This window comes from Canis aureus, chromosome 5 (genome assembly GCF_053574225.1).
Source record: "Canis aureus isolate CA01 chromosome 5, VMU_Caureus_v.1.0, whole genome shotgun sequence".
Lineage (NCBI taxonomy): Eukaryota > Metazoa > Chordata > Mammalia > Carnivora > Canidae > Canis > Canis aureus.
The window spans coordinates 30,853,131-30,873,811 of record NC_135615.1 but is presented as its reverse complement, the minus strand read 5'-3'; the positions used below and the strand labels follow the sequence as shown (position 1 = coordinate 30,873,811).

Below are 20,681 nucleotides of genomic sequence, written 5' to 3'. Positions count from 1 at the left end.
GACAGGGCCTTCTGTATCTGCATTCGGAACGTTCTGCTACAAGCTCTCCCGTTTGTGCTCTGTCTGAACACGTGTACAATGTTCTAGAATTAGTGCCGTGACTGATTTTTACACCAGAAAGTTACCACTCCAAAGTCTCATACCAGAAATATGACTCCTATTTAAATATAAGCACAGATATATTCCAAAGGTAGAATTCAACAAAAAACGAGTACGCGTGTCCTCCATTAGTGTGGATAGTTGAGAGAGACCGTTTGGGTTTGGGGTGTTTTCGAATATCAGGATAGCTGACGTTCTGGTGAGCACATGCTCCTGACCTTTGAATGCTAGGGCCGCAGTCTGTCTTGATCACTGTGAGCTCTCCTTTTATCCTCTCCAAATGCATTTCTTTTCTCCTTGGGGAGAAGACTTTTCCTTCTGCTTTTAAAATACACTGTCAACAGGCAGCCTGGGTGGCTCAGCAGTTTAGCACCGCCTTCAGCCCGGGGCGTGATCCTGGAGACCTGGGATCGAGTCCCATATCTGGCTCCCTGCATGGAGCCTGCTTCTCCCTCTGCCTGTGTCTCTGCCTCTCTCTCTCTCTCTCTCTCTCATCACTCATGAATAAATAAAATCTTTAAAAATAAAATAAAATACACCGTCAAATGCACAGACAGGCTACACAAATGGTGCCTTCCCCTGGGCCCCCTGCTCTTAATCCCTCTGAACCTTTTGGAAACAGGTTGCACACAGGATGCCCCACTGCCCCTTCCTGCTAAGCCTAAGTGTGTGTGACCTTTAGCTTTGGAGGCTGAGGTGCCCAAGGGCAGGGACACCCCTCTGAGTGATCACAGCCAGTGACCCATCATGCCATGTGCTCACCAGGCCCACAGACCTGGCCATGCGGCCAGCGTCATGAGTTGCTTGTCGTGTCTCAGCGCCCGTCAGCGCACAGTAGTTCCTCTGTCATTGGTTATCTCTTGTGACCTTGATGGTATTGAAGAGTGAAGGCCAGTTACGTGGTAGTTTCCTTCACTTGACATTCATCTCTTGCTTCCTCACGATTTATGCATGTTAGGAGAAAATCCCTGCATATGACTTCCTCCCCTCTGTGTCCTGTGAGGAGGCCCACCAGCTCCCTTGTCCTGCGCCTGGGTATTAGTTGCTGTCACGTGAGGATGCTTCTGCCGGGTTCGCCCAGTGTGAAGTTAGTAAATGTGCTGTGGTTATTAACACGCGGGGAGCTAGGATGGGACATCTGAAAATACCTTCTTCCTTATCACACTTCTGCCCATTGACGATTCTTGCCCGACGCAGTTCCTGATATGATGGGTGCCACATGGTGTTCCAGTCCCATGTTCCTTGTAAGTATAGTAGTGGGCGCTCCGCTGCAGGGAGGGCTTTCCCTTCTACCTCATTTGCTGCTTTATGTCCCATGAAGCCGCACTCTATCCCATCGTACTCAGGGTTACCGTCCAGTCCCTCATCATGAGTGCCTCCTTCACCCCCCCTCCCCCTTTCCTCCCCCTTCCCATGACCAGCAGTGTGTTCTCTGTAGTTCACACTCTGTTTCCTGGTTTGTTTCCCTCACTCTCTTTTTCCCTTTGCTTGTTTGTTTTGTTTCTTAAACTCCACTTGTGAGTGAGATCCCGTGGTCTTTGTCTCTGACTGACTTATTTCTCACAGCATCATAGCCTCTGGCTCCGTCCACATCGTTGAAAATGGCAAGACTTGTTCTTTTTGATGGCTGAGTAATAGTCCCGGGGGGGTGCGCACCTGTGCACGTGTATGGACATCATCTTTACCTATTTACCTATTGATGGACATTTGGGCTGCTTCCATAATTTTGGTGTTATACATAATGCTGCAGAAAGCATAGAGATGCATGCGTCCCTTGGAATTAGTATTCTTGTATTCTTTGGGTAAATACCTAGTAGTGCCATTGCTGGATCGTAGGGCAGCTCTATTTTTAACTGTCTAAGGAACCTCCACACTATTCTCCAGAGTGGCTGTACCAGTTCACATTCCCACCAACAGTGTAAGAGGGTTTCCCTTTCTCCGCAACCACACCAACACCTGTTGTTTTTTGTGGGGTTTTAAAAATTATTACTTACTTAAGTAATCTCAGCACCCAATGTGGGGTTCAAACTCACGACCCAAAGATCAAGAGTCACAGGATCCTCCGACTGACCCAGGCACCCTTCTTGTGTTGATTTTAGCCATTCTGGCAGGTGTGAGGTGTTATGTCCCCGTAGTTTTGATTTGCATTTCCCTGATGTTGAGTGATGGTGAGCATCTTTTCATGTCTGTTGGCCATCTGGATGTCTTTGGAGAAATGGCTGTTCATACCTTCTACCCATTTGTAGTTGCATTATTTGTTTTTGGCTGTTGAGTTTGGTAAGTTCTCTATAGATTTTGGATGCTAATCTCTATCAGATATGTCGTTTGCAAATGTCTTCTCCTATTCCCTAGGTTGCCTTTTAGTTTTGTTGACCGTTTACTTCATTGTGCAGCAGCTTTTTATTTCGATGTAGTCCCAATAGTTTATTTTTGCTTCTGTTTCCCTTGCCTCAGGAGACATACCTAATAAGTTGTTATGACCAGTGTCAAAGAGGTTACTTCCTGTGCTGTGTTCTAGGATTTTTATGGTTTCAGAAGGCCTCACATTTAGGTTTTTAATCCATTTTGAATTTATTTTTGTGTACGGTATAAGAAAGTGGTCCAGTTTTCCCAACACCATTTGTTGAAGAGATTGTCTTTTTCCCATTAGTCTTTCACGCTTTGCCAAAGATCAATTGGTCATATAGTTGTGGGTTTATTTTTGGGTTTTCTGTTCTGTTCTACTGATCTGTGTGTGTGTTTTTGTGCCAGTACCACACTGTTTTAATCACCACTGTTTTGTAATATAACTAAAAGTCTGGAATGGTGATGCCTCCCATTTTTTTCTTTTTCAAAATTGCTTTGGCTATTCAGGGTCTTTTGTGGTTCCATAGATTCTCTGTTGTAGTTCTGTGAAAAATGCTGTTGGTGTTTTGATAGGGGTTGAATTAGATGTGTAGATTGCTTTGGGTAGTAGTATGGACATTTTAACATATTTCTTTTGGTCCTTCATTGCTTATGGTAATGCTCAGATTGTCCCAGACACAGTCAGCAGGTCTTAAAACCTGGCTTGTCCTTCTGACAAGTCCCCATAATTGTTTGGATCCTTTCTTCCTTTACGGTATAACTCCATTTACAAATTTATCTCATATATTCTTTGGAGTAGAATTTCTCTAAGGAGTTGTGATTTGTTTAAGTGAAGAAGAGCATTTGGAATCAGTAACTGGGCACTGGGTGAACTCAGTGTCATTGGGTAACAATGACTCCAGGCCCTCTCAGCAGAGCCAAAAAATATATGGATATTTAAAAAACTAAAATGGGTGCACACTCATACCCAGTTCCAGTCCAGCATCAGGAGGCTTATTCTGGCCATCTTTGCCAGAGTAGCAGGTCTCCCCCCAGAAAGCCAGCTCCCATCATCCCAGATGCATCTGCCACCCCGCTTACATTCCCACTGGACATCCAACCCCCTTCTTCAGTGCCTGGACCACCAACCCAAAGCTGCTCCCCAGACACACCGCCTCCCTCAACCCTCTATGCTTGCAGCAGGAACTAGTTCAAAGGACAGCAGTCTTTAGTGTACATTCTAGAGTCCAGCATGTAAGGGGAGGGGAAATGTTGCCTTTCTGTCATGATCCTTAAAGCTAGTGGGACAAGGAAAACACTGGTAAAGCACACAGAGTAACGTAAGATCAACAGTCGAGGTAATGGCGCAGGTGTTTGGACATTGCTTTGAAAGGATAGGCCTAGTCAGGAAGGTCGGGACCTTTTTCTGAAGGAAGTGATGCTGGCCTGTTGTACAAGGCATGGACAGCTAGACTAGTAAGTGTGTAGGTTCTGAATGTTCACCTAGATTTGTTTCAGAGTGCACTTATATCAGCGCCTCAAGAATTCTAGAGTATCTGTCACATGGTAAGTGTCACTTGGCAGACCCACAGGTGTTGAATCACTATGTAACATTAAACAGCTGAAGATACTTGTGTCTGTCATCGTGGCAGAGTGTGTTAGGGGAGGCCAGGTCTTTTTTTTTTTTTTTTTTTTTTTTAAGATTTTTAAAATTTATTTATTCATGAGAGAGAGAGAGAGAGAGAGGCAGAGACACGGCAGAGGGAGAAGCAGGCTCCATGCAGGGAGCTCAACGTGGGACTCGATCCCAGAACCCCAGGATCAGGCCCTGAGCCAAAGGCAGACACTAAATCACTGAGCCACCCAGGGATTCCTGGGGGAGGCCAGTTCTGAGAGTTGCGAGTGGCCTCCACAGAAACAGCGTTGGTGGCGGCTCCCTGGTTGCCCTGCTGCCCTCGGGGTCAGCAGTGTGGAGGGCGTGGGGGCCCTCGGGCCAGAGGGCTAGCACCCCCCCCCCCCACCCCGAAGAGCTGGGTCTGGAGGTATGGACAAGGTACAGGTCCCACTAAGGCACTTGGATGAGCCTGAATTCAGTGGGGGAGGCCCTGGAAATACTTCTAAAAGATAAAGAACGTCGTGTGTGTGTTTGAGAGCCATCTCTTCGGCTGCAGTGTGGGGAATGGACTGGAAGCATGATGGATAAACAGGCCTTCATGTGAGCCTAGACTCAAATATGTATTCTTCTCTGTAGTGGCTGATGGCTCCTATTTTATACCATTTAAATATGATTTTTTAAATATGATTTTAAATAATTTATATTAAAAGATTTTTATTCCCCATCAACGATCCATTTGTTTTCCAAAGTTTTTCATAAATGGTTGCCAGGTCTGTTTCTGCAGCCCCTCCATCATCATTGTTCCAGTTTCCATGTTGCTTTGGTAAGCAGTGTGGTTGAAAAATGAAGCTTTTTTTTTTTTTTTTTTTTTAAGCTGCTTGGCCTCCAAAACTAATCTAAATATTATTATTTAGATAATAATAGATTTAGATAATAATCTAAAAATTATTTTTTTTTACCTTGAATTGAAGTTAATTTTGTTTGGCTGATTACATATACTGTACCTTGACCAGTGCTGAAATAAGGGGGCAACTCAGTGGCATCATGCCACAGTGAGCAAAAGACCCAGTTTCTTTTTGCTTCCATCTTCTCAAAAGCAACAGCACCATTCTTGTCCTTGACAGAGCGCAGAGGATGCTGTTTTTTTTTTTTTTATAATAATAAATTTATTTTTTATTGGTGTTCAATTTGCCAGCATACAGAATAACACCCAGTGCTCATCCCGTCAAGTGCCCCCCTCAGTGCCCGTCACCCATTCACCCCCACCCCCCGCCCTCCTCCCCTTCTACCACCCCTAGTTCGTTTCCCAGAGTTAGGAGTCTTTATGTTCTGTCTCCCTTTCTGCTATTTCCTACCCATTTCTTCTCCCTTCCCTTCTATTCCCTTTCACTATTATTTATATTCCCCAAATGAATGAGACCATATAATGTTTGTCCTTCTCCGATTGACTTATATCACTCAGCATAATCCCCTCCAGTTCCATCCACGTTGAAGCAAATGGTGGGTATTTGTCATTTCTAATAGCTGAGGAATATTCCATTGTATACATAAACCACATCTTCTTTATCCAATCATCTTTCGATGGACACCGAGGCTCCTTCCACAGTTTGGCTATTGTGGACATTGCTGCTAGAAACATCAGGGTGCAGGTGTCCCGGCGTTTGATTAGGATGCTGGGTTTTGTGCAAGAGAGAGAGCGTAGTAGCCACGTTCACTTCACACCTACAGCTGGACTGCTTCGAGACCCCACACATGGTTTGGGAGTGTGTGTTGTGTTTCATGGATCATATTTATCTCGTGGCCACTGTTTACAACAGAAAGTAAAAGATTGGGGGCCCCTGGGTGGCTCAGCAGTTGAGCATCTGCTTTCAGCTCATGTCGTGATCCTGGGGTCCTGGGATTGAGTCCTGCATCGGGCTTCCCGCATGGAGCCTGCTTCTCGTTCTGCCTGTGTCTCTGCCTCTCTGTGCATCTCTCATGAATAAATAAATCATAAAATAAAGTAACAAATTTTGTGCAAAGGTAAAACTATCCTTCAAGAGAGAAGGTGGACACAGTATAAATTAAGCGTCAGAATAAAGTACTATCAAGATAATCTAGAGCAAAATGTTTTCAAAAACTTAGCTCCCCTGGGAAGTTTTCTGGCCTGGGGAGTCCTGAGGCACTTGGGAGAGATGGGGCGTCCGGCCCCACTTATCTGTAAGATGCAGAAGCTCCTTTATTATTATAGAAATTCAAAGTGTGTGACCGAAGAGCCCAGGTTTCACGGGGTGTGGTAAAGGTGTTGAATGTCTCAGAAAATGTGTTCCTTCAGGTCATTTATTAGTAAATGAAGTCAGAGCCAAGGATCTGTACTGAGACGTTTCGGTGGGCTCTTCGTTAGATCTTACCTGGAGGAGTTTCTTTGAAGTTACGTTGCTGTGCATTTTGAGTTGAAGTATCGAAATGATCAAATTTGAGTTGTTTTGAGATCCAGGGACACTGTGCTTTTACAAAGGAAATAACAAGTGCTGGTCAGACCGTGCTCCTGGTGCCAGGAGAAGCCTCAGGGTGTGCGGTGGAAACGTCCAGAATCCTTCAGACAGAAACAGTGTCTGCATCACAGAGGGGTATGGAGTGAAGGAATTGCTCATAATTACTCGAGTAACTGCCAGTCAGGCCTGGGGCAGGTGGTCCTGCCGGTGCGGGAGCATCCAGGGGCTCCCCGGCCATTCATGACGCTCCGGGGTTTGCAGCTTGGCCTTCCCAAAAGTTGTAGGAGTGTTTCGACTGGAGGTGGCATTTTGAGGGTGAATATCTGCATCCCCAAGGTAACAGCCTCAGATCGCACAAGAGCCCCGTGTCTGTGCATTAGTCTGCTCTTGGCCACTTCGTGGACATAAGGATTGATTAGAAAGTGCTTTCCTTTTAAATGAACCTCTAAACCCAGTTGTTAGTGATGCCCAGGAGCCATCTGTTTCAGATGTGAAAGCTCGTTTAGAGATGAAATCTTAAAAAAAAATTTTTTTTAATTAGAATTAAAAAATAAATTAATTAAAAAAAAAAGAAGTAGGACTTAATTGCCACCCATGTTGCCTGGTTAGGATAGTTTAGGGACTAGGATGTGCTTTTTGATGTGCTTAGTGGACTATGAAAGTAATCCTGTGCAGGTGGTCCTTCTGTGGTAATAGTTACTTGTAAATCTTTCAGAACATCCTGAGGAAAGGAGGCCATACGGAAGTTGAACCTCAGCATTTCTGTCAGGCTTTCCACAGAGAGAATGACACCCTCCTGGTCATCATCAGGAATGAAGACATAGCATCACGCCTGCATCAAGTGTGTCTGCCCCTCTCTTACAGCGCTGTTCAGGCATTTTATGGGGTGTCCCGCGGGGTAGCTAACTGACCGAGGCATTTGTGGGGTGTGTTATGGCTCCGAGTGAAGACTTGCCTCCTAACTAGGGAAGAGCCCCGGCGAGGGGGGCGGTGTGGGGACATGGTCTCAGCCCAGATTTAAACCCACACAGCAGGAGTGAACCTTCCTTTACAGGGACTGGCAGAAGTTTTCTTAACTCTGTACTGATATTAGTGTGTCAGTTGAGTAAAAGGGGTTGCCTGTCCGGGGGAGCCCCCACTGCGCAGCCTGGGCTCAGGGCAGCTGTCGGTGTGGGAGAGGAGCCCAGTGCCTGCTTCCCGGCTCTAAGGTTCCTCCCACCCCCAGTGTCAGGCCCAGGGGGTTTCAGAGACTTCTCAGGAAATAGACAAGATGTTAGGGTCCTCACAGCAGGTGAGATGAACCGAATCCATATTCCTTAAGGGAGGTGCTGCTGGGGTGTGCTGGGGGTTATGGGAGGTGCTGCTGGGTGTGCTGGGGGTTATGGGAGGTGATGCTGGGGTGTGACGGGGGTTATGGGAGGTGCTGCTGGAGTGTGCTGGGGGTTATGGGAGGTGTTGCTGGGGTGTGAGGGGGGTGCAGAATTCTAGTCATTTAGCTTAGGTTTATTTTCAGCTGCTCCTGAATCTTGCAGCCCTTGCATAACAGTGACCCCACCAACCTCTCCCTCTGGGTCCTTTGTGTTCGCTAGATCCCCTTTCTTCTGAAGCTGAAGCACTTCCCCAGTGTCCTCTTCGCTGGAGTGGACTGCCCTGAGGATGTGCTCCAGTCCACCTACCAGGAGCTGTTCCAGACTGGAGGCTTTATGGTCTCAGATGACAAGATCCTGGAATCCTTAACATTAGGTCGGTCTTGTGTTTTCCTTCCTTGTTTCTGTCTTTAAAATCTAATTGGGTCCATTTCTCTTCCCCCAGCAACCCAAACACTACTTTCTCAAAGAGATTAACTCAGAAGTCGCTGTTAGTCACCACCTTGTGAGGCCTTCATTTGTGCCCCGTGCTCTGCTGAGCCTCCCTTGTGGCTTGCTGTCACCCCCGCCCCTGGCACGTGTGCTCCTGGCCTCTCGGGGGCCACCTGTTCTCTTCAGCACCAACCCCGCTGGGAGCACTGCCTGACCGTTCACGCTTGCCTCCTACGCCTGCCCACAAGCCCTCTCTTCTGCATTTCTCTTGTTAGCAGTCCGCCGTCTGGGTGATGTTCTGGAAACATGCCTCTTAAGTCTTGTTAATTATGCGCCAGGCACTCCTAATACTCTTCTCCCTGGGCAATGATTAGACGGAGGAGGTGGTGACAGCAGCCTGGCGTGGGGGCCTTTTGGTATAATCAAACCCTGCCCCGGCTGATGTCATACTAGAGCTCCCTGTAGACGCCACTCCTGGCCCATTGGAGGGGGTGGACCCCCACAGCCTGAATTTTGCACGGAGACTGGAGTGGGGAGTATTTGCAGGTGCAGGATGTGGACTTCCCACTTGTGGGGTCCCTAGGATTGGTGTCTGGGTGCCGGGTAGCAGGCCTAGGTGCCCCCCACCATCACAGTTTCTGGGCCCCACGAGACTGCTTCTCTTCCGTCTGTAGCTCAGTTGAAGGACGTGGTCAGAACCCTGGAAAAACTGAACAGAAACGGAAGGTGGAAGTGGCTGCTCCACTACAGAGAGAACAAAAAGCTGAGAGAGGACGTCAGGTGAGGCCGCGGGGCGCGGAGCCTGTCAGGGAGGCGGGGAGGCTGGAACCGCCACCAAGAGTTTGAGGCCCAGACTTTGACAGCACTGGAGGCCAACGGAGGTCAGACTCAGGAGTCCTGAAGTTTGGGCTCTGCCGCCGTGAGCCGTGAACCTGGAGGGACTAGAAGCGTGGCCATGGGCTGCTGCGCTCCTGGGCCTGTGTTGGGGGTGGGGTGGAATCAAGTCGCCAGTCACAGGATGGAAACAGGACAGGAACGTTCCCTTGGTTTAGTCGTTCGGGAACCAGCAGACTGAAGGAGGCAGCAGGGCGGGGCTTCTGGGCAGCGCTGCTTTCCAGGAGGAGCCCCGGGCCATGGGGCCTGTGCTGCGGTGGGGGCTGCGGTGGGGCTGCTGCCGCTGGGCCTGGGGTGGATGCGTGTGGAGCTGCCAGGAGCTGTCGCAGGCTCCTCGGGGACCAACTGGCGGGCGGCCAGTGTCGTACAGCGGCTGCCCCCACACTCCAGGGATTGGGAGTGGCCACACGGGCGCGATAGCAGACCTGACCCAGGTCAAACGAGGAGCTGTGGTGCTGGGCTGCAGGCCCAGAATGTTCGCCTTAACCGGACCGCTGTCCTCTGTGCCCCACCGCGCTGCTCCCTCCCAAGGACAGACAGAGTCGGGAACAGGTCTGGGAGAGGCTGTACCCGGAAAGCACTAGTGCAGGAGGAAAAAGCGAGCCAAGAGGTCTGAGCGGACCCCAGAGCAGATGCTGCACCTCTAGGGGGTGGGGGTGGGGGCGGTGGAGGCGGTTAACCAGCCCTTCAGAGTAGAGGCTCAAGCGCAGGAACGCACGGCGCACCGGTCCACCTGGCAAGCACGGGTGGATTTCCCATGTTTGGACATTAGGTAAATCGGTCCGCCACTGCCAGCCCTCGGATTTGCACTCCCGCCACAGTGGCCATCGTGGGCACTTGCCAGAAAACGTCCTGTTCTGTGGCCTCTGGAGGCCTTCATCTCAAACTAAAACCAAAACAACCTTAGCTTTTAAAAACTTCTGTTTCAGCAAAGATGTTTATAGTAACAGGTGGTTACCAGTAACCTCAAAACCACCCTCCGACCCAGCTCTAAGCAAACATGACCAATATATGGATTCCATACATTCATAATTTTTAACACATTTGCAAAATAAAGATTTTGCAAATATCTTATAAAAAGCGGGGCTCATAAAACATGTGGTGTGATGCCAGTCACTTAATTGTGTGTACACGAAGGGTAGAGCCTGAAGGAAACGCAGCCTGTGACATGGCCAGTGTCAGTGCCGCTGGAGACGTGGGGACCTGGGGGACTTGTTGGCTTTCCTCCAGAAAGCAGATGGACAGACATGTAGAAGTTAGAGGAGATTTTAAGGGAGGTCACAGGGCACTGGGGGCTCGTTGGGTTAAATGTCTGACTGGATCTCCGCTCAGGGCGTGAGAGGAAGCCCCGGGTGAGGCTCCGCACAGAGCGTGGGGTCTGCTAAAGCTGCGGTGTCCCCCGCTCTCTGCCCCTCCCACCTCCGCACACTCTTAATAAAAAATTTAAGGGAGTGAGAAATGACCGTTACGAAGCAGCAACTTCCTAATGAAGTTGCTAATCTGACTAAGCAGATCAGTGGTGGCCCTAGAACAGGGACAGGAAGCATCGCGGCACGACCCCTCCCGCAGCTGGGGGCCGCTGGACCTGCACACGGAGATGCCCCCCTGGCTTGGAACGAGGCCTGCATGTCCAAAAATGTGTGTTGACAAAAGGGAGGAAGTAGGCCTGTGCCGCTTGAGGGGGAACCTGCGGGGCCACAGTGAGGTCCGGGAAGCCAGGTGTGTCTTGGGAGTTTTGAGTGTTTTCACGTATTGTGAAGGCAAGAAGTCGAAGAATAAAAGCTAAAAATGAAGACACAGTAAAAAGTAAACTCGCAAATTTATACTGAACCTGAGCTTGGCTAACATTGCTGCGTCTGTTACAGAGTGGATTCGGTCGCACATAAGAAGAACCTAATATTGAAGTCCTACCAGAGCGCAGAGCTCATCGAGCTGCTTCATTACCACCAGTGTGACTCTCGAGCAGCAACAAAAGCAGAACATTTAAAATGTCTGCTGAGCCTGCAGATCCAGCACATCCAGGCCAGGTTTGCGGTCTTCCTAACAGGTAAACTCACAGCCTTCGTCCAGGCTCCTCTAGAAACGTCCAAGATCCGTGCGCGTGTCCACCCGGCAGCCAAGAACCAGCCTTTTGCTGTGTTGGGAGAAGTGCGCTGAAGGCCCAGGACACGGGCCACTGGGTTCGGTCTGGTGCACGGCCCCCAACCCACGTGTGCCTACGCACCACACCCTAGTGCTCCAGGCGAGACCCGGGGACCCTGTCACCCCCGGAGGACGGGGAGGACGAGCTGCCCTTCAGCAGTGGTGTTCTGCACCCCGGCGGCCGCTCCTGACCCCACACCTTTCCTCCCTACAACAGTGCCCCCCCCCAGAGATGAAGCCGTTCCCTACAAGTTAGTGGGTGTTTTGTTTTAATAAAAGGAGTCTGATGCTTATAAAGTATATACATCAATGAATTTTTCACCAAAAGGTATTTTTTTCTTTTTACAGAAAAGCCCACTGTCTCCAGAGAAGTCTTTGAAAATAGTGGCATCCTTATTACAGATGTAAATAATTTCCTTGAAAATATACAAAATATAGCAGCTCCGTTTAAGAGTAGCTATTGGTAAGAACACTTTCCAGAACTCTTCTGTGTGAACGGGACGTGACACATACTGACATTTGCGTCTGTGAGGAAACCGGTTGTTGGCAAACTCTGTTCTTTACCTTCTACATCATGCTATAAATTTTAAATCTGTATTAGGGGTGGAATTGCTGTTGGCTCAGCCTACTTGAGGGAACCCACTTCATCTGAACGGCACACGTCGTCACTGGCAGTTCACCTTGTTCCCAGGACACAGGAGACGGTGACCATGAGGTGCCTGGAAGTTGTCCCTGCTGGACCGCGTCCTGCTGCTGAAATACCAGTGTCCTGTTAATCAGGGATGAGCGGCAGCTGGCCTAGACCACGACGCCACCGCCAACCAATTCCTGGTTTTACTTTGAAAATTTTTTAGATAAACAGAGTCGTTTTCTCATATTTGAAAAATCAATGTTCTACAACTTGGAAGTTTTCATTTTCTTACACTTTGCTATAAAAATCTTGGCCGTTATTCAAGTGGAACATGAGCTGTCCACTAGCTTTGTTGCAGTGTTCGATATTATTGTTTTAAATTAATTTCATTTTATACAGAGAGCCTTCAAAACTATTAATTATAAGCTCCATGCTAAAAACAATTTTACAAACGTTTACTTAGTCGTAGCAAAAATAAGTATTTTGACCGATGGCTCGGTTTTTGCATGTCCACGTCCAGAAGGCGTACGTAGTGCATGGTAGTCCGTCTTAAAGGCTTGACCGCCCTTGTGAAAGCTAGGCTCTTAACTGGGGAATCTGCTGTTACTCTAGCAACACTACAGTCACGTTGCCGATTTATAAACTGTTTTCAAGAGCTCAGTTTTTGTAAATACTGCACTACAAAATCAATTCTGAGGAAGAAAATCACTTATTTATGGTATTAGAAATAATTTCTACAGTAATCTTTAAACTCAAAACCAAGCAAAAGATGTTTGTAGATACATAGTATCTATTTGGAACAGAGGTTTTTGTAACTAATTTGTTTCATTTTTTAAATAAAGACCCCTGAAGACCAACTTTCTGGGATTCCTTTAGAGCAAAGCTTGAATTTGTGGGGAAAGTGGTGGCAGTTTTCAGACCACTTGACAGAAGTGGCTCTGCTCCCCCCAGAGCAGGGTGCTGAGCCCCGGGAGGGACGGGCTTCCCCGGTCTTTCACCTGCGCTCTGGACAGTCCGCTCTGAGGCCTGGCCGCCCCATCTGACCAGTAGCCGTAGGTGGCACGACCGGCGCGACAGCACCTGCCGTCACTCCGCTCTCAGAGGTCAAGCCCCCCCCCACCCCCGCATCCATCCCACCTTTTCTAGAACTGTTTTTACACCTGACCACGGAGTAGCCTTCTCTGCACGCTCCGCCGTCCTCGTTCCCTGTGGGCCTGGCTGAGGGTTGCAGTCGTGCCACACGCATGCTACCCAAAGACTGGGAAGACCCGAGGGATCTCCAACCCAGCATGCGCCCTTGCCTTCGCCCGCAGGCCTGGTAGACAACTTGAATTAAGGGAAGGAAGGGCTAGCTGGGGTTTTAGATCCTCCTACCAACATGGAAAAGCAGGGGTTTCTCAACTGGGGTCAGTCTGTGCCCCAGGAGACGTGTCAGGAACCTAATTTGGGGTCTACTCACTTCGAAGCCAGGCCACGGGCATGCTGCTAAGCATCGAATGTGAATCCCCTGGGGCCATCGGGGTGGAGTCGGCGTGTGTGTGTGGGGGGGGCGGGGGCGCCGCACAACAGCCAGCACGATGCACGCCAACTCTTAACGCCAGGACAAAGAGACCAATGGAGCAGGAACTGGTTTCCAGAGTTTGGCTTTATTTTGCAGTACAGAAATCATGTGGAGCCGTTCGAGACAGACACTGAAGTGCAGGCCCTGTCAAATCAATACTGCATCGCAGCTTGGTCCGTTGAAGAAGCCACACCTGGGATACAAAAGAAGCTTCTACGTTTACCTGCTTACAAGGGGTTTTTTTCCCCTTCGCGCTCATCCATTTTATAAGGTTAAAACACCGCACACAGGCTTCCTCCGAAAGGACTCTCAGGGTCTGCAGTTGGGTTAAATTTTAGGCTCATGTCTCCCCACTCGTGGCCGTGTGCCACGGGCACTGTCAGAGTAGTGGACAGGACACAGCACGGGAAGGTGGGGGGGCGGATGTAGGGCTGCTGTCCCGTAGGGGAGATTCAGTCTTGAATCTCGACGCCAGGGGGACAGATGGCACGCAAGTGGTACTGCTCCGGCTCCAGAGCAGCAGAAGCACACGGCCGCGGCGGCTACACTGATTAAAAGATACAAAGTCTGTATCGAGTGCTCCGTACCAGGATCACGGATGTCCTCAGACTGCATCTCCACTAGGGAGAGCCAGGGCTGGCTAAGGTGAGCAGACGCGGTGACCTGCCGGTGCGGAGCAGCCCCGCCGTGAGACACGTTCCTACATGATATTAGAAAGGGAAGGAGTATTTACTGGTACAGTGCCCTGCAATCGCGGTGCGGATTACAGCAGCAGGCCTACGCTATCGGGGGCGAACAGTATGCGTCATTTGCCAGAGTTAGGTCTGTCCTAGCGAGATGAGTACGTGCACTGCTCCTAGTCTTCCCCGTAGATGTCGTTCTTCTTGCGCTTCATTTCCTCAAAGTCAAACTCGGAGCCGGTCATCCTCTTGTAGATGTTTTTAATATCGTCACAGGTGGTCTCAAAGTGAGTTGTAGCATCGTACGTGCGGGAAATAAAGATCTGCAAACAAAATCACCGAGACGTGAGGCAGGCATCTCCCTGCGCCGCCCGTGCCGATGCCCTTCTCAGACCGCCACTCACCTGGCTTTCCGTCCCCAGGTCTTTGGGTACAAGGAGGTCGCTGATGCTAACGAATCTGGAGGGGGAAAGAATGAAGTCAGCAGGTGAGCTGCCCCCGGCCACCCCTCGTCCTCACCGCGCTCCCCTCGCTGCCAGGTCAGAACTCAGTCTTGGATCTGAGCTCATCGAAAGGGACCCATCACTCACTTCTGTTCAATTGGTTCCAGAAGCTCCAAAGCTGGTCTGATTTCCTTCTCAGGTTCCTTGGTCTCCACCGTCGTGCTCACTATGGCGATGTACTTCCCTTGCGCGGCCACATTGTGTGCAGAGGAAATCATGCACACGTAGATGTCTGCAAACGAGTAACGCCATCTCACTGCCAGGGTTCACGGGCCTCAGCCGTGTGCGCGCACTCCATTCTCCCCGTATTTCATCAGGTGGAATTAAAATTGCTTGGACCAGACAAAACCTTCTAGGCTGAGGTGGCAAGCGTAGGCCGACGGTGCCCTCTCCGTTCCAGATAGGACCGCGTATGCAAGTACCGAGCCACTCGCAGCCTCCTGGGGCTGTGGGTTTCCGTGGCCAGAACTGCCGGGCTTGCACAGCTTGCTTTCTCCACCTCTGTGGCCGCTAACCGGACACCTGACAATCCCACTGACTGCGCTACTGTCTCCCTCTCCAAGCCCTGCATTTAGAAAGGGGCTGAACAGCTAAGGGACGGTTTATTAAGGACTAGCTTCTCGTTTACTTAATTGAAGTAACAAAATGACCAATCAGCACAAGCTACTCTTCGTTTCGCATCCTGTCGACTGCCCCCTCTGCGTGCCGCTTAGTAAGTGCGTCATTTCCAATACTAAAGTCACTACTGAGCTGCTTTCCTCTCGAGTTCACCAACCCTGGGGTCTGTGTGGGCCCCCTGCACGTCCCTTGGGTGCAGTCCTAATAATCCATGATTCCGGTTTCTTACATGGAAAAAACATACCAGTAGTTCTGTTTAAATGCTGATAACCCTTCCTAAAGTTGAATTTTCGATAAATAGATTTATGGCTTCCACCTCTAAGGATGGTGGGAAAAGGTAGGGGATGAAAGCAACTGCTCACCACAAGGAGATTAGGAATTCCTACTTTAGAAGTCGTCTTCTAGCACACTGCTGAAATCCAGCCTAAGCTGGCTCAAGACCACAGTAGAGCTGGGCCGCCTAATGCCTAATAAGCCATGACCTGCCTCCCCACCCCCACGTCCAGAGGGGCCAGGAGGCACCATGACCACCCAGTCCAGCCAGCTCAATTCCTCATTCTAGAATGAGGGAAAGGAGGCCCAAAGGAGGGGCCAGCAGGAGGGCGAGGCAGGGCTCCAGGGCGGAGTTGTGCCTTTCAATGCAAGGACCTCGCATCCCTGTGAGCTAAAGCCATCAGCTCTCTTCCCGTACGCGACCTAAAGTTTCTTATAAAAGAGCAAATAAGGATTCTAACAACGTGGCCCAAACATCTGCTGGTCTTCACACCTCACCTGACTTCCGATTGACCTGGTTCTGGGGGATGATGATCTGGCAGGAGTTGGCGTCATTGGTGTTCTTGATGGGGTGGCTGAGAATGCAGATAACCCTGATGACCTGGCCCACCTTCTCTACCCGGTCTTTGACGTAGCTGGGGTCACAGATGAGCTGCTTGCAGCGAGCAACCTGTAGCAAACGGTTGAGCTCCCATTTATAGCAGTCCGGGTCCCCAAGGCTTCCAGCTAGACTACTGACGCCACTGGGCCGTCAACACGTTCCCTTCATAAGGGTACCTGTCAATTACTGCTCGACTACAGATCACCTAAAACTAGTTTTGCCAACAATTCCACCCCCCCCCCCCATTCTCCTGGAACAGACCCGTGCATTCGAAGTCCTGTTCAACTACTAGGAAACCAGGTGCACAGTGTTTAGAAGCACAGGATTCAGAGTCGGGCAGACAGGTTTCCGACCTGGCTGAGCTTAACCTCCAACAGCTGTTGCTGGATTAAATGAAGTACCGTATTTAAGGGCTGTCGCTATATGGGATGTGCCTGGGGAGACGTGAATGTTTATCTCCCGCGAGGGAACCGCCGTGGGGGAAACAACAGGAGATGATCCCACACTAAGCAGCGCTCTGAGATCCCAGATGAATTGCTCCCCGTTTGTCCCTGTTCCCTAAACCCATTCTGATGGACGCACAAGGCAGTTACAAAGGCTCCACGGTAATGACTCATTCCAACGGTCCACCGCTGAGTGAGGATTACATGGGCCAACCCATGCAGTACCGCAGGAACGCCAACTAGCTCTCCGGTCTTAGCTTCTGAGCAGTGCCAGCTATCAGTACGAGTTGGCAGCTCATGAAATACGAATCAGCTGGTCGGCGGAACCTCAGCATCAGCCTCACCTGAGAGCTCGCGAGGACACAGACCCACGGAATCCGAATGAGCACGTGAACAAGGTTAACACATATGTACTCAATCCGAATCAGAGAAACTACTTGAAACTCCACCCAGCCAGCACTGAAGCTAAAACCCAAATTAAATAATAAAATGCCCAGTATTCACCAGGCCCAATTCCACTGATAAATTATAAATTATATAAGTTATAAATTATAAAGCTACATTTAAATGAAAATTCAGGAGACCGGCACCAACCTACACTCCATAAATAGAGCACCTACCACTAAGGTTTCGTCCATAACGTATAACCCAGTCTTCAGCAATAACCAACAGTAAGATTTTTGTAAAATAAAGCACAGTGGGCAGCCCTGGTGGCTCAGCGGTTTAGTACCACCTTCGGCCCAGGGCGTGGTCCTGGAGACCCGGGATCGAGTTCCACGTCAGGCTCCCTGCATGGAGCCTGCTTCTCCCTCTGCCTGTGTCTCTGCCTCTCTCTCTCTCTGTCTCTCATGAATAAATAAATCTCTAAAAAAAAAAAAAAAACCACAGCATCTCAAGCCAGTCCATACTCATTATGAACACCAAAGTGGCATAAAGCAGTCTGAAATCCAGCATCGATGCCCAAATCCCGTTCCACCAGGCAACATTTTCTTCACTAGAACACAGTATTATTTACATTGTGAAAGCTACTTACCTCTCCTTCAGATTTCACACCAATCACTTTGCCATTTTGCACAATGATTTCTTCAATGGGTTTATTGAGCATGTAGGTGCCACCATAAATAGCACTTAGCCTAAAAAAAGGTGAGAGGACAGTAACTTATAATTGTCCCAACTACTAAAAAAGTCTTAGATCTTAATGAGTCACAGGCAATGTGTATTTCCTCAATTTCCTTCTAGAAGGCAGTAGTTTCAAAGTCATTGAGCAGCAAGTACAAAACCATGACATGAAGTGTCCCATTCGCAGTTCTGAATACCAAGTCCAAAAAGAGCAGCAACCAGTAGTGAGTGAGGAACTTATGTTGGTCTAATCCTCCTGCATATAAATAAAGCCGAACTATAAAAATAGACAAATAATAAACTAAAAGCAGACAGACACTGGAGAAGACTTGGAGTTGCGTGTGGAGCTCCTGTGGTGGCTCAGCTGAAGGACCCTCTCCCTGCTCCTTGTCACAGGAGCTGCTGAACAAGCAGAAAGCCTGTGGTCTTGTCAATTCGGGGTCAAAGGATGGAATCCAGAGCTCAAAGGAGATGAACTTGTGGGAGGAAAGGATACAAAAAGGGGAGCCACCAAATCTGTAAAAGCTCTTCAAATCCTTCACTCCAGAAGTGCTCATACCTGTGACATTCCAAGGGGTCCAGCGAAAGCAATGCCCAAAAGGTACAAGGAGCTGAGCAAAGGGTATGGCTGGGGCCTCGAGGACGGCCGGGGCCTCGAAGACGAGGGGGTCGAAGTCTGACACTACCGCAGCAGATGGCCTGGGACCCGCCGTAAGTGCTCCACCAAAACCCGACGAAGGATTGAGCCAAAACAAACCCTGCCGTCCCATCCAATAAAAGGCAGAGTCAGTCCTGTGGCCAAGGACTGAACCGCCAACTCACACAAGTCACTCCTCAGAGGAAGGAAGGACCCAGCATCTCGACAGCGCACCAGTATTTACCAGGCACGGGAAGAAACAAAAAAACATGATCCAAAGTAAAGCCTCGGGAAAAGCAAATCAGTACAAACAGGTGCCCAGATCACCAGTGTCACCGTGTGCAGGGGGGTGGAGGCAGCTATTACTTCACTCACACAAAGGTTCAAGAACATGTTACTGCAAATATATTCAGGAGGGTCAAAATGAGTAACAGAATCTCACAAAAAACTATATTTAAAAAACTGGAAATTCCACATGTAGAAAGTACAGAACCAGAAAAAAGTTAAAACTCACTGAATGGGATTAATAACCTTTTAAAAATAACAAAAAGGAGTTCGTGAACTTGAAGACAAATCAACAGGCATTATCCAATACGAAGCACAGAGAGACCAAAATAATGAAAAGCACCTCAGTGACTATGGAATAATACCCAGCATCCAACACACACAGACCTGGTGTCCAGAGGGAGAGGATGGAGGAAATGGGAGGAAATATCTGAAGAAAATGAGGATTTTTAAATTCCCAATTTCATATAAACAATTAACTTCTACATCCAAGCAGTTCAACAAAACCATCCAGGCAAAACCATCTGAGGCAAATCCAAGTTAAGACTGTAAAACACCAAAAAGAATCCTGAAAGCAGCCAGAGGGGGGTAAAAAATGCTGGTTCCATACAGAGGACCGGGTACTGACCCCAGTGACGGCTCACTGTCATCAGAAACAGCAGCTGCAAAGTGCTGAATGAAAACACCTCAAGCCAACAAAAGTCCTTCAAAAATCAAGGTACAGACCTCGTAAGAGCAGACCTAGAACTACAAGAACACTGAAGAAGAGATAAAGAGAAGCGTCTCCAGAGAAATGGATGTATAAGAAAGAAGAGCAACTAACATGGTGGGGGGGGGGAGGGTTATGGCTACTCTTTCTCCTCCTCTCTTCAAACTGATTGCTCAGTGCAAAAATTATAATGCTGCGTGATGGAGATAATTAAAGCAGACATGGAGGGGCACCGGGGTGGCTCCATCAATAAACCATCCGACTCTTGGTTTGGGCTCAGGTTGTGACCTCAGGGTCCTGAGATCGAGCTCTGCGGTGGACTCCACGCTCAGTGGGGACTGCTTGAGAATCTATCCCTCTACCCCTCTCTTGCCCTCCCTGTCACCTCTACATGCATTCTCTAAAATTAAAAAAAAAAAAATTAAAAAAAAAAATTTGACCATAAAGTATGCCTTAATTTCAAAGATTAAAATTTTACAAGTTTGTTCTTTGTCATGGAATTAAAGTAGATAGCAGTTACAATATTTAAGATCTTCAAATGTTTAGCAATTAAACACTATACCTTCAAAAACCCAAGGATCAAAGAAGAAAAAAAGAGAGGGTACCATAGAGAATGATACATACTTAGAAATTTTAAACCTTTTTTTTTTTTTTTTTTTTTTTTTAAATCTACAATAGTCATAGAGAGAGAGAGGCAGAGACACAGGCAGAGGGAGAAGCAGGCTCCATGCACCGGGAGCCCGACGTGGGATTCGATCCCGGGTCTCCAGGATCATGCCCCGGGCCAAAGGCAGGCGCCAAACCGCTGCGCCACCCAGGGATCCCAATTTTAAACCTTTTAATCCTTATGTTACACAAAGTAAAACCCATGATCTGTTTCAATTTTAAAAAGCTAAAACTAGAAGAAAATTAAACCCATGTTGGAAGAAGAAATAAAGAAACCAATAAAATAGAAAATAAGCTACAAAGAAAATAAATAAAACTAAGGCTTCGTACCTTGGCAAGATTAATAAAATTGATAAAATCCTAACAAGACAAAGGAGAAAATATGACAAATCACAACGACAGTGGGAACACACTGCGGATTCTAGACACTGAAAGGATAATAAAAAAATATGGATTTGATTATCAGAAAATTCAAGAAATTATTTGAAATGTGGGGGCACCTGGGTGGCTCAGTTAAGTGTCCGCCTTTTGCTCCAGTCATGATCCTGGGGCCCTGGGACTGAGCCCCAAATCAAGCTCCCTGGCAGGCTCCCCCCCACTTGTGCTC

General features: G+C 48.6%; 2 protein-coding genes across 9 annotated transcripts in view; one reads left to right on the top strand and one right to left on the bottom strand.

The window, feature by feature from the left end:
- The window catches only part of TASOR2 (transcription activation suppressor family member 2), an 84,150-nt gene that overhangs the window by 61,148 nt on the left and 2,321 nt on the right, over positions 1–20,681 (top strand). For 3 of the 6 annotated variants that reach the window (XM_077897315.1, XM_077897313.1, XM_077897312.1), the window contains 5 exons: positions 7,229–7,354; positions 8,103–8,256; positions 8,987–9,092; positions 11,072–11,253; positions 11,697–12,093. In XM_077897315.1, the coding sequence (XP_077753441.1) occupies positions 7,229–7,354; positions 8,103–8,256; positions 8,987–9,092; positions 11,072–11,253; positions 11,697–11,815 (687 nt within the window). In that variant the 3' untranslated portion in view covers positions 11,816–12,093. Of the gene's footprint in view, positions 1–7,228; positions 7,355–8,102; positions 8,257–8,986; positions 9,093–11,071; positions 11,254–11,696; positions 12,837–20,681 lie in introns of those variants that run through there. The other 3 variants (XM_077897310.1, XM_077897311.1, XM_077897309.1) reach the window with 2 other exon arrangements.
- GDI2 (GDP dissociation inhibitor 2) overlaps positions 13,607–20,681 on the bottom strand; it is a 29,342-nt gene continuing 22,267 nt past the window's right edge. For all 3 annotated transcript variants that reach the window (XM_077897317.1, XM_077897316.1, XM_077897318.1), the window contains exons 7-11: positions 17,692–17,791; positions 16,113–16,284; positions 14,811–14,955; positions 14,625–14,679; positions 13,607–14,543 (exon numbers count right to left, since the gene is read on the bottom strand). In XM_077897317.1, the coding sequence (XP_077753443.1) occupies positions 14,397–14,543; positions 14,625–14,679; positions 14,811–14,955; positions 16,113–16,284; positions 17,692–17,791 (619 nt within the window). In that variant the 3' untranslated portion in view covers positions 13,607–14,396. The remainder of the gene's footprint in view (positions 14,544–14,624; positions 14,680–14,810; positions 14,956–16,112; positions 16,285–17,691; positions 17,792–20,681) is intronic.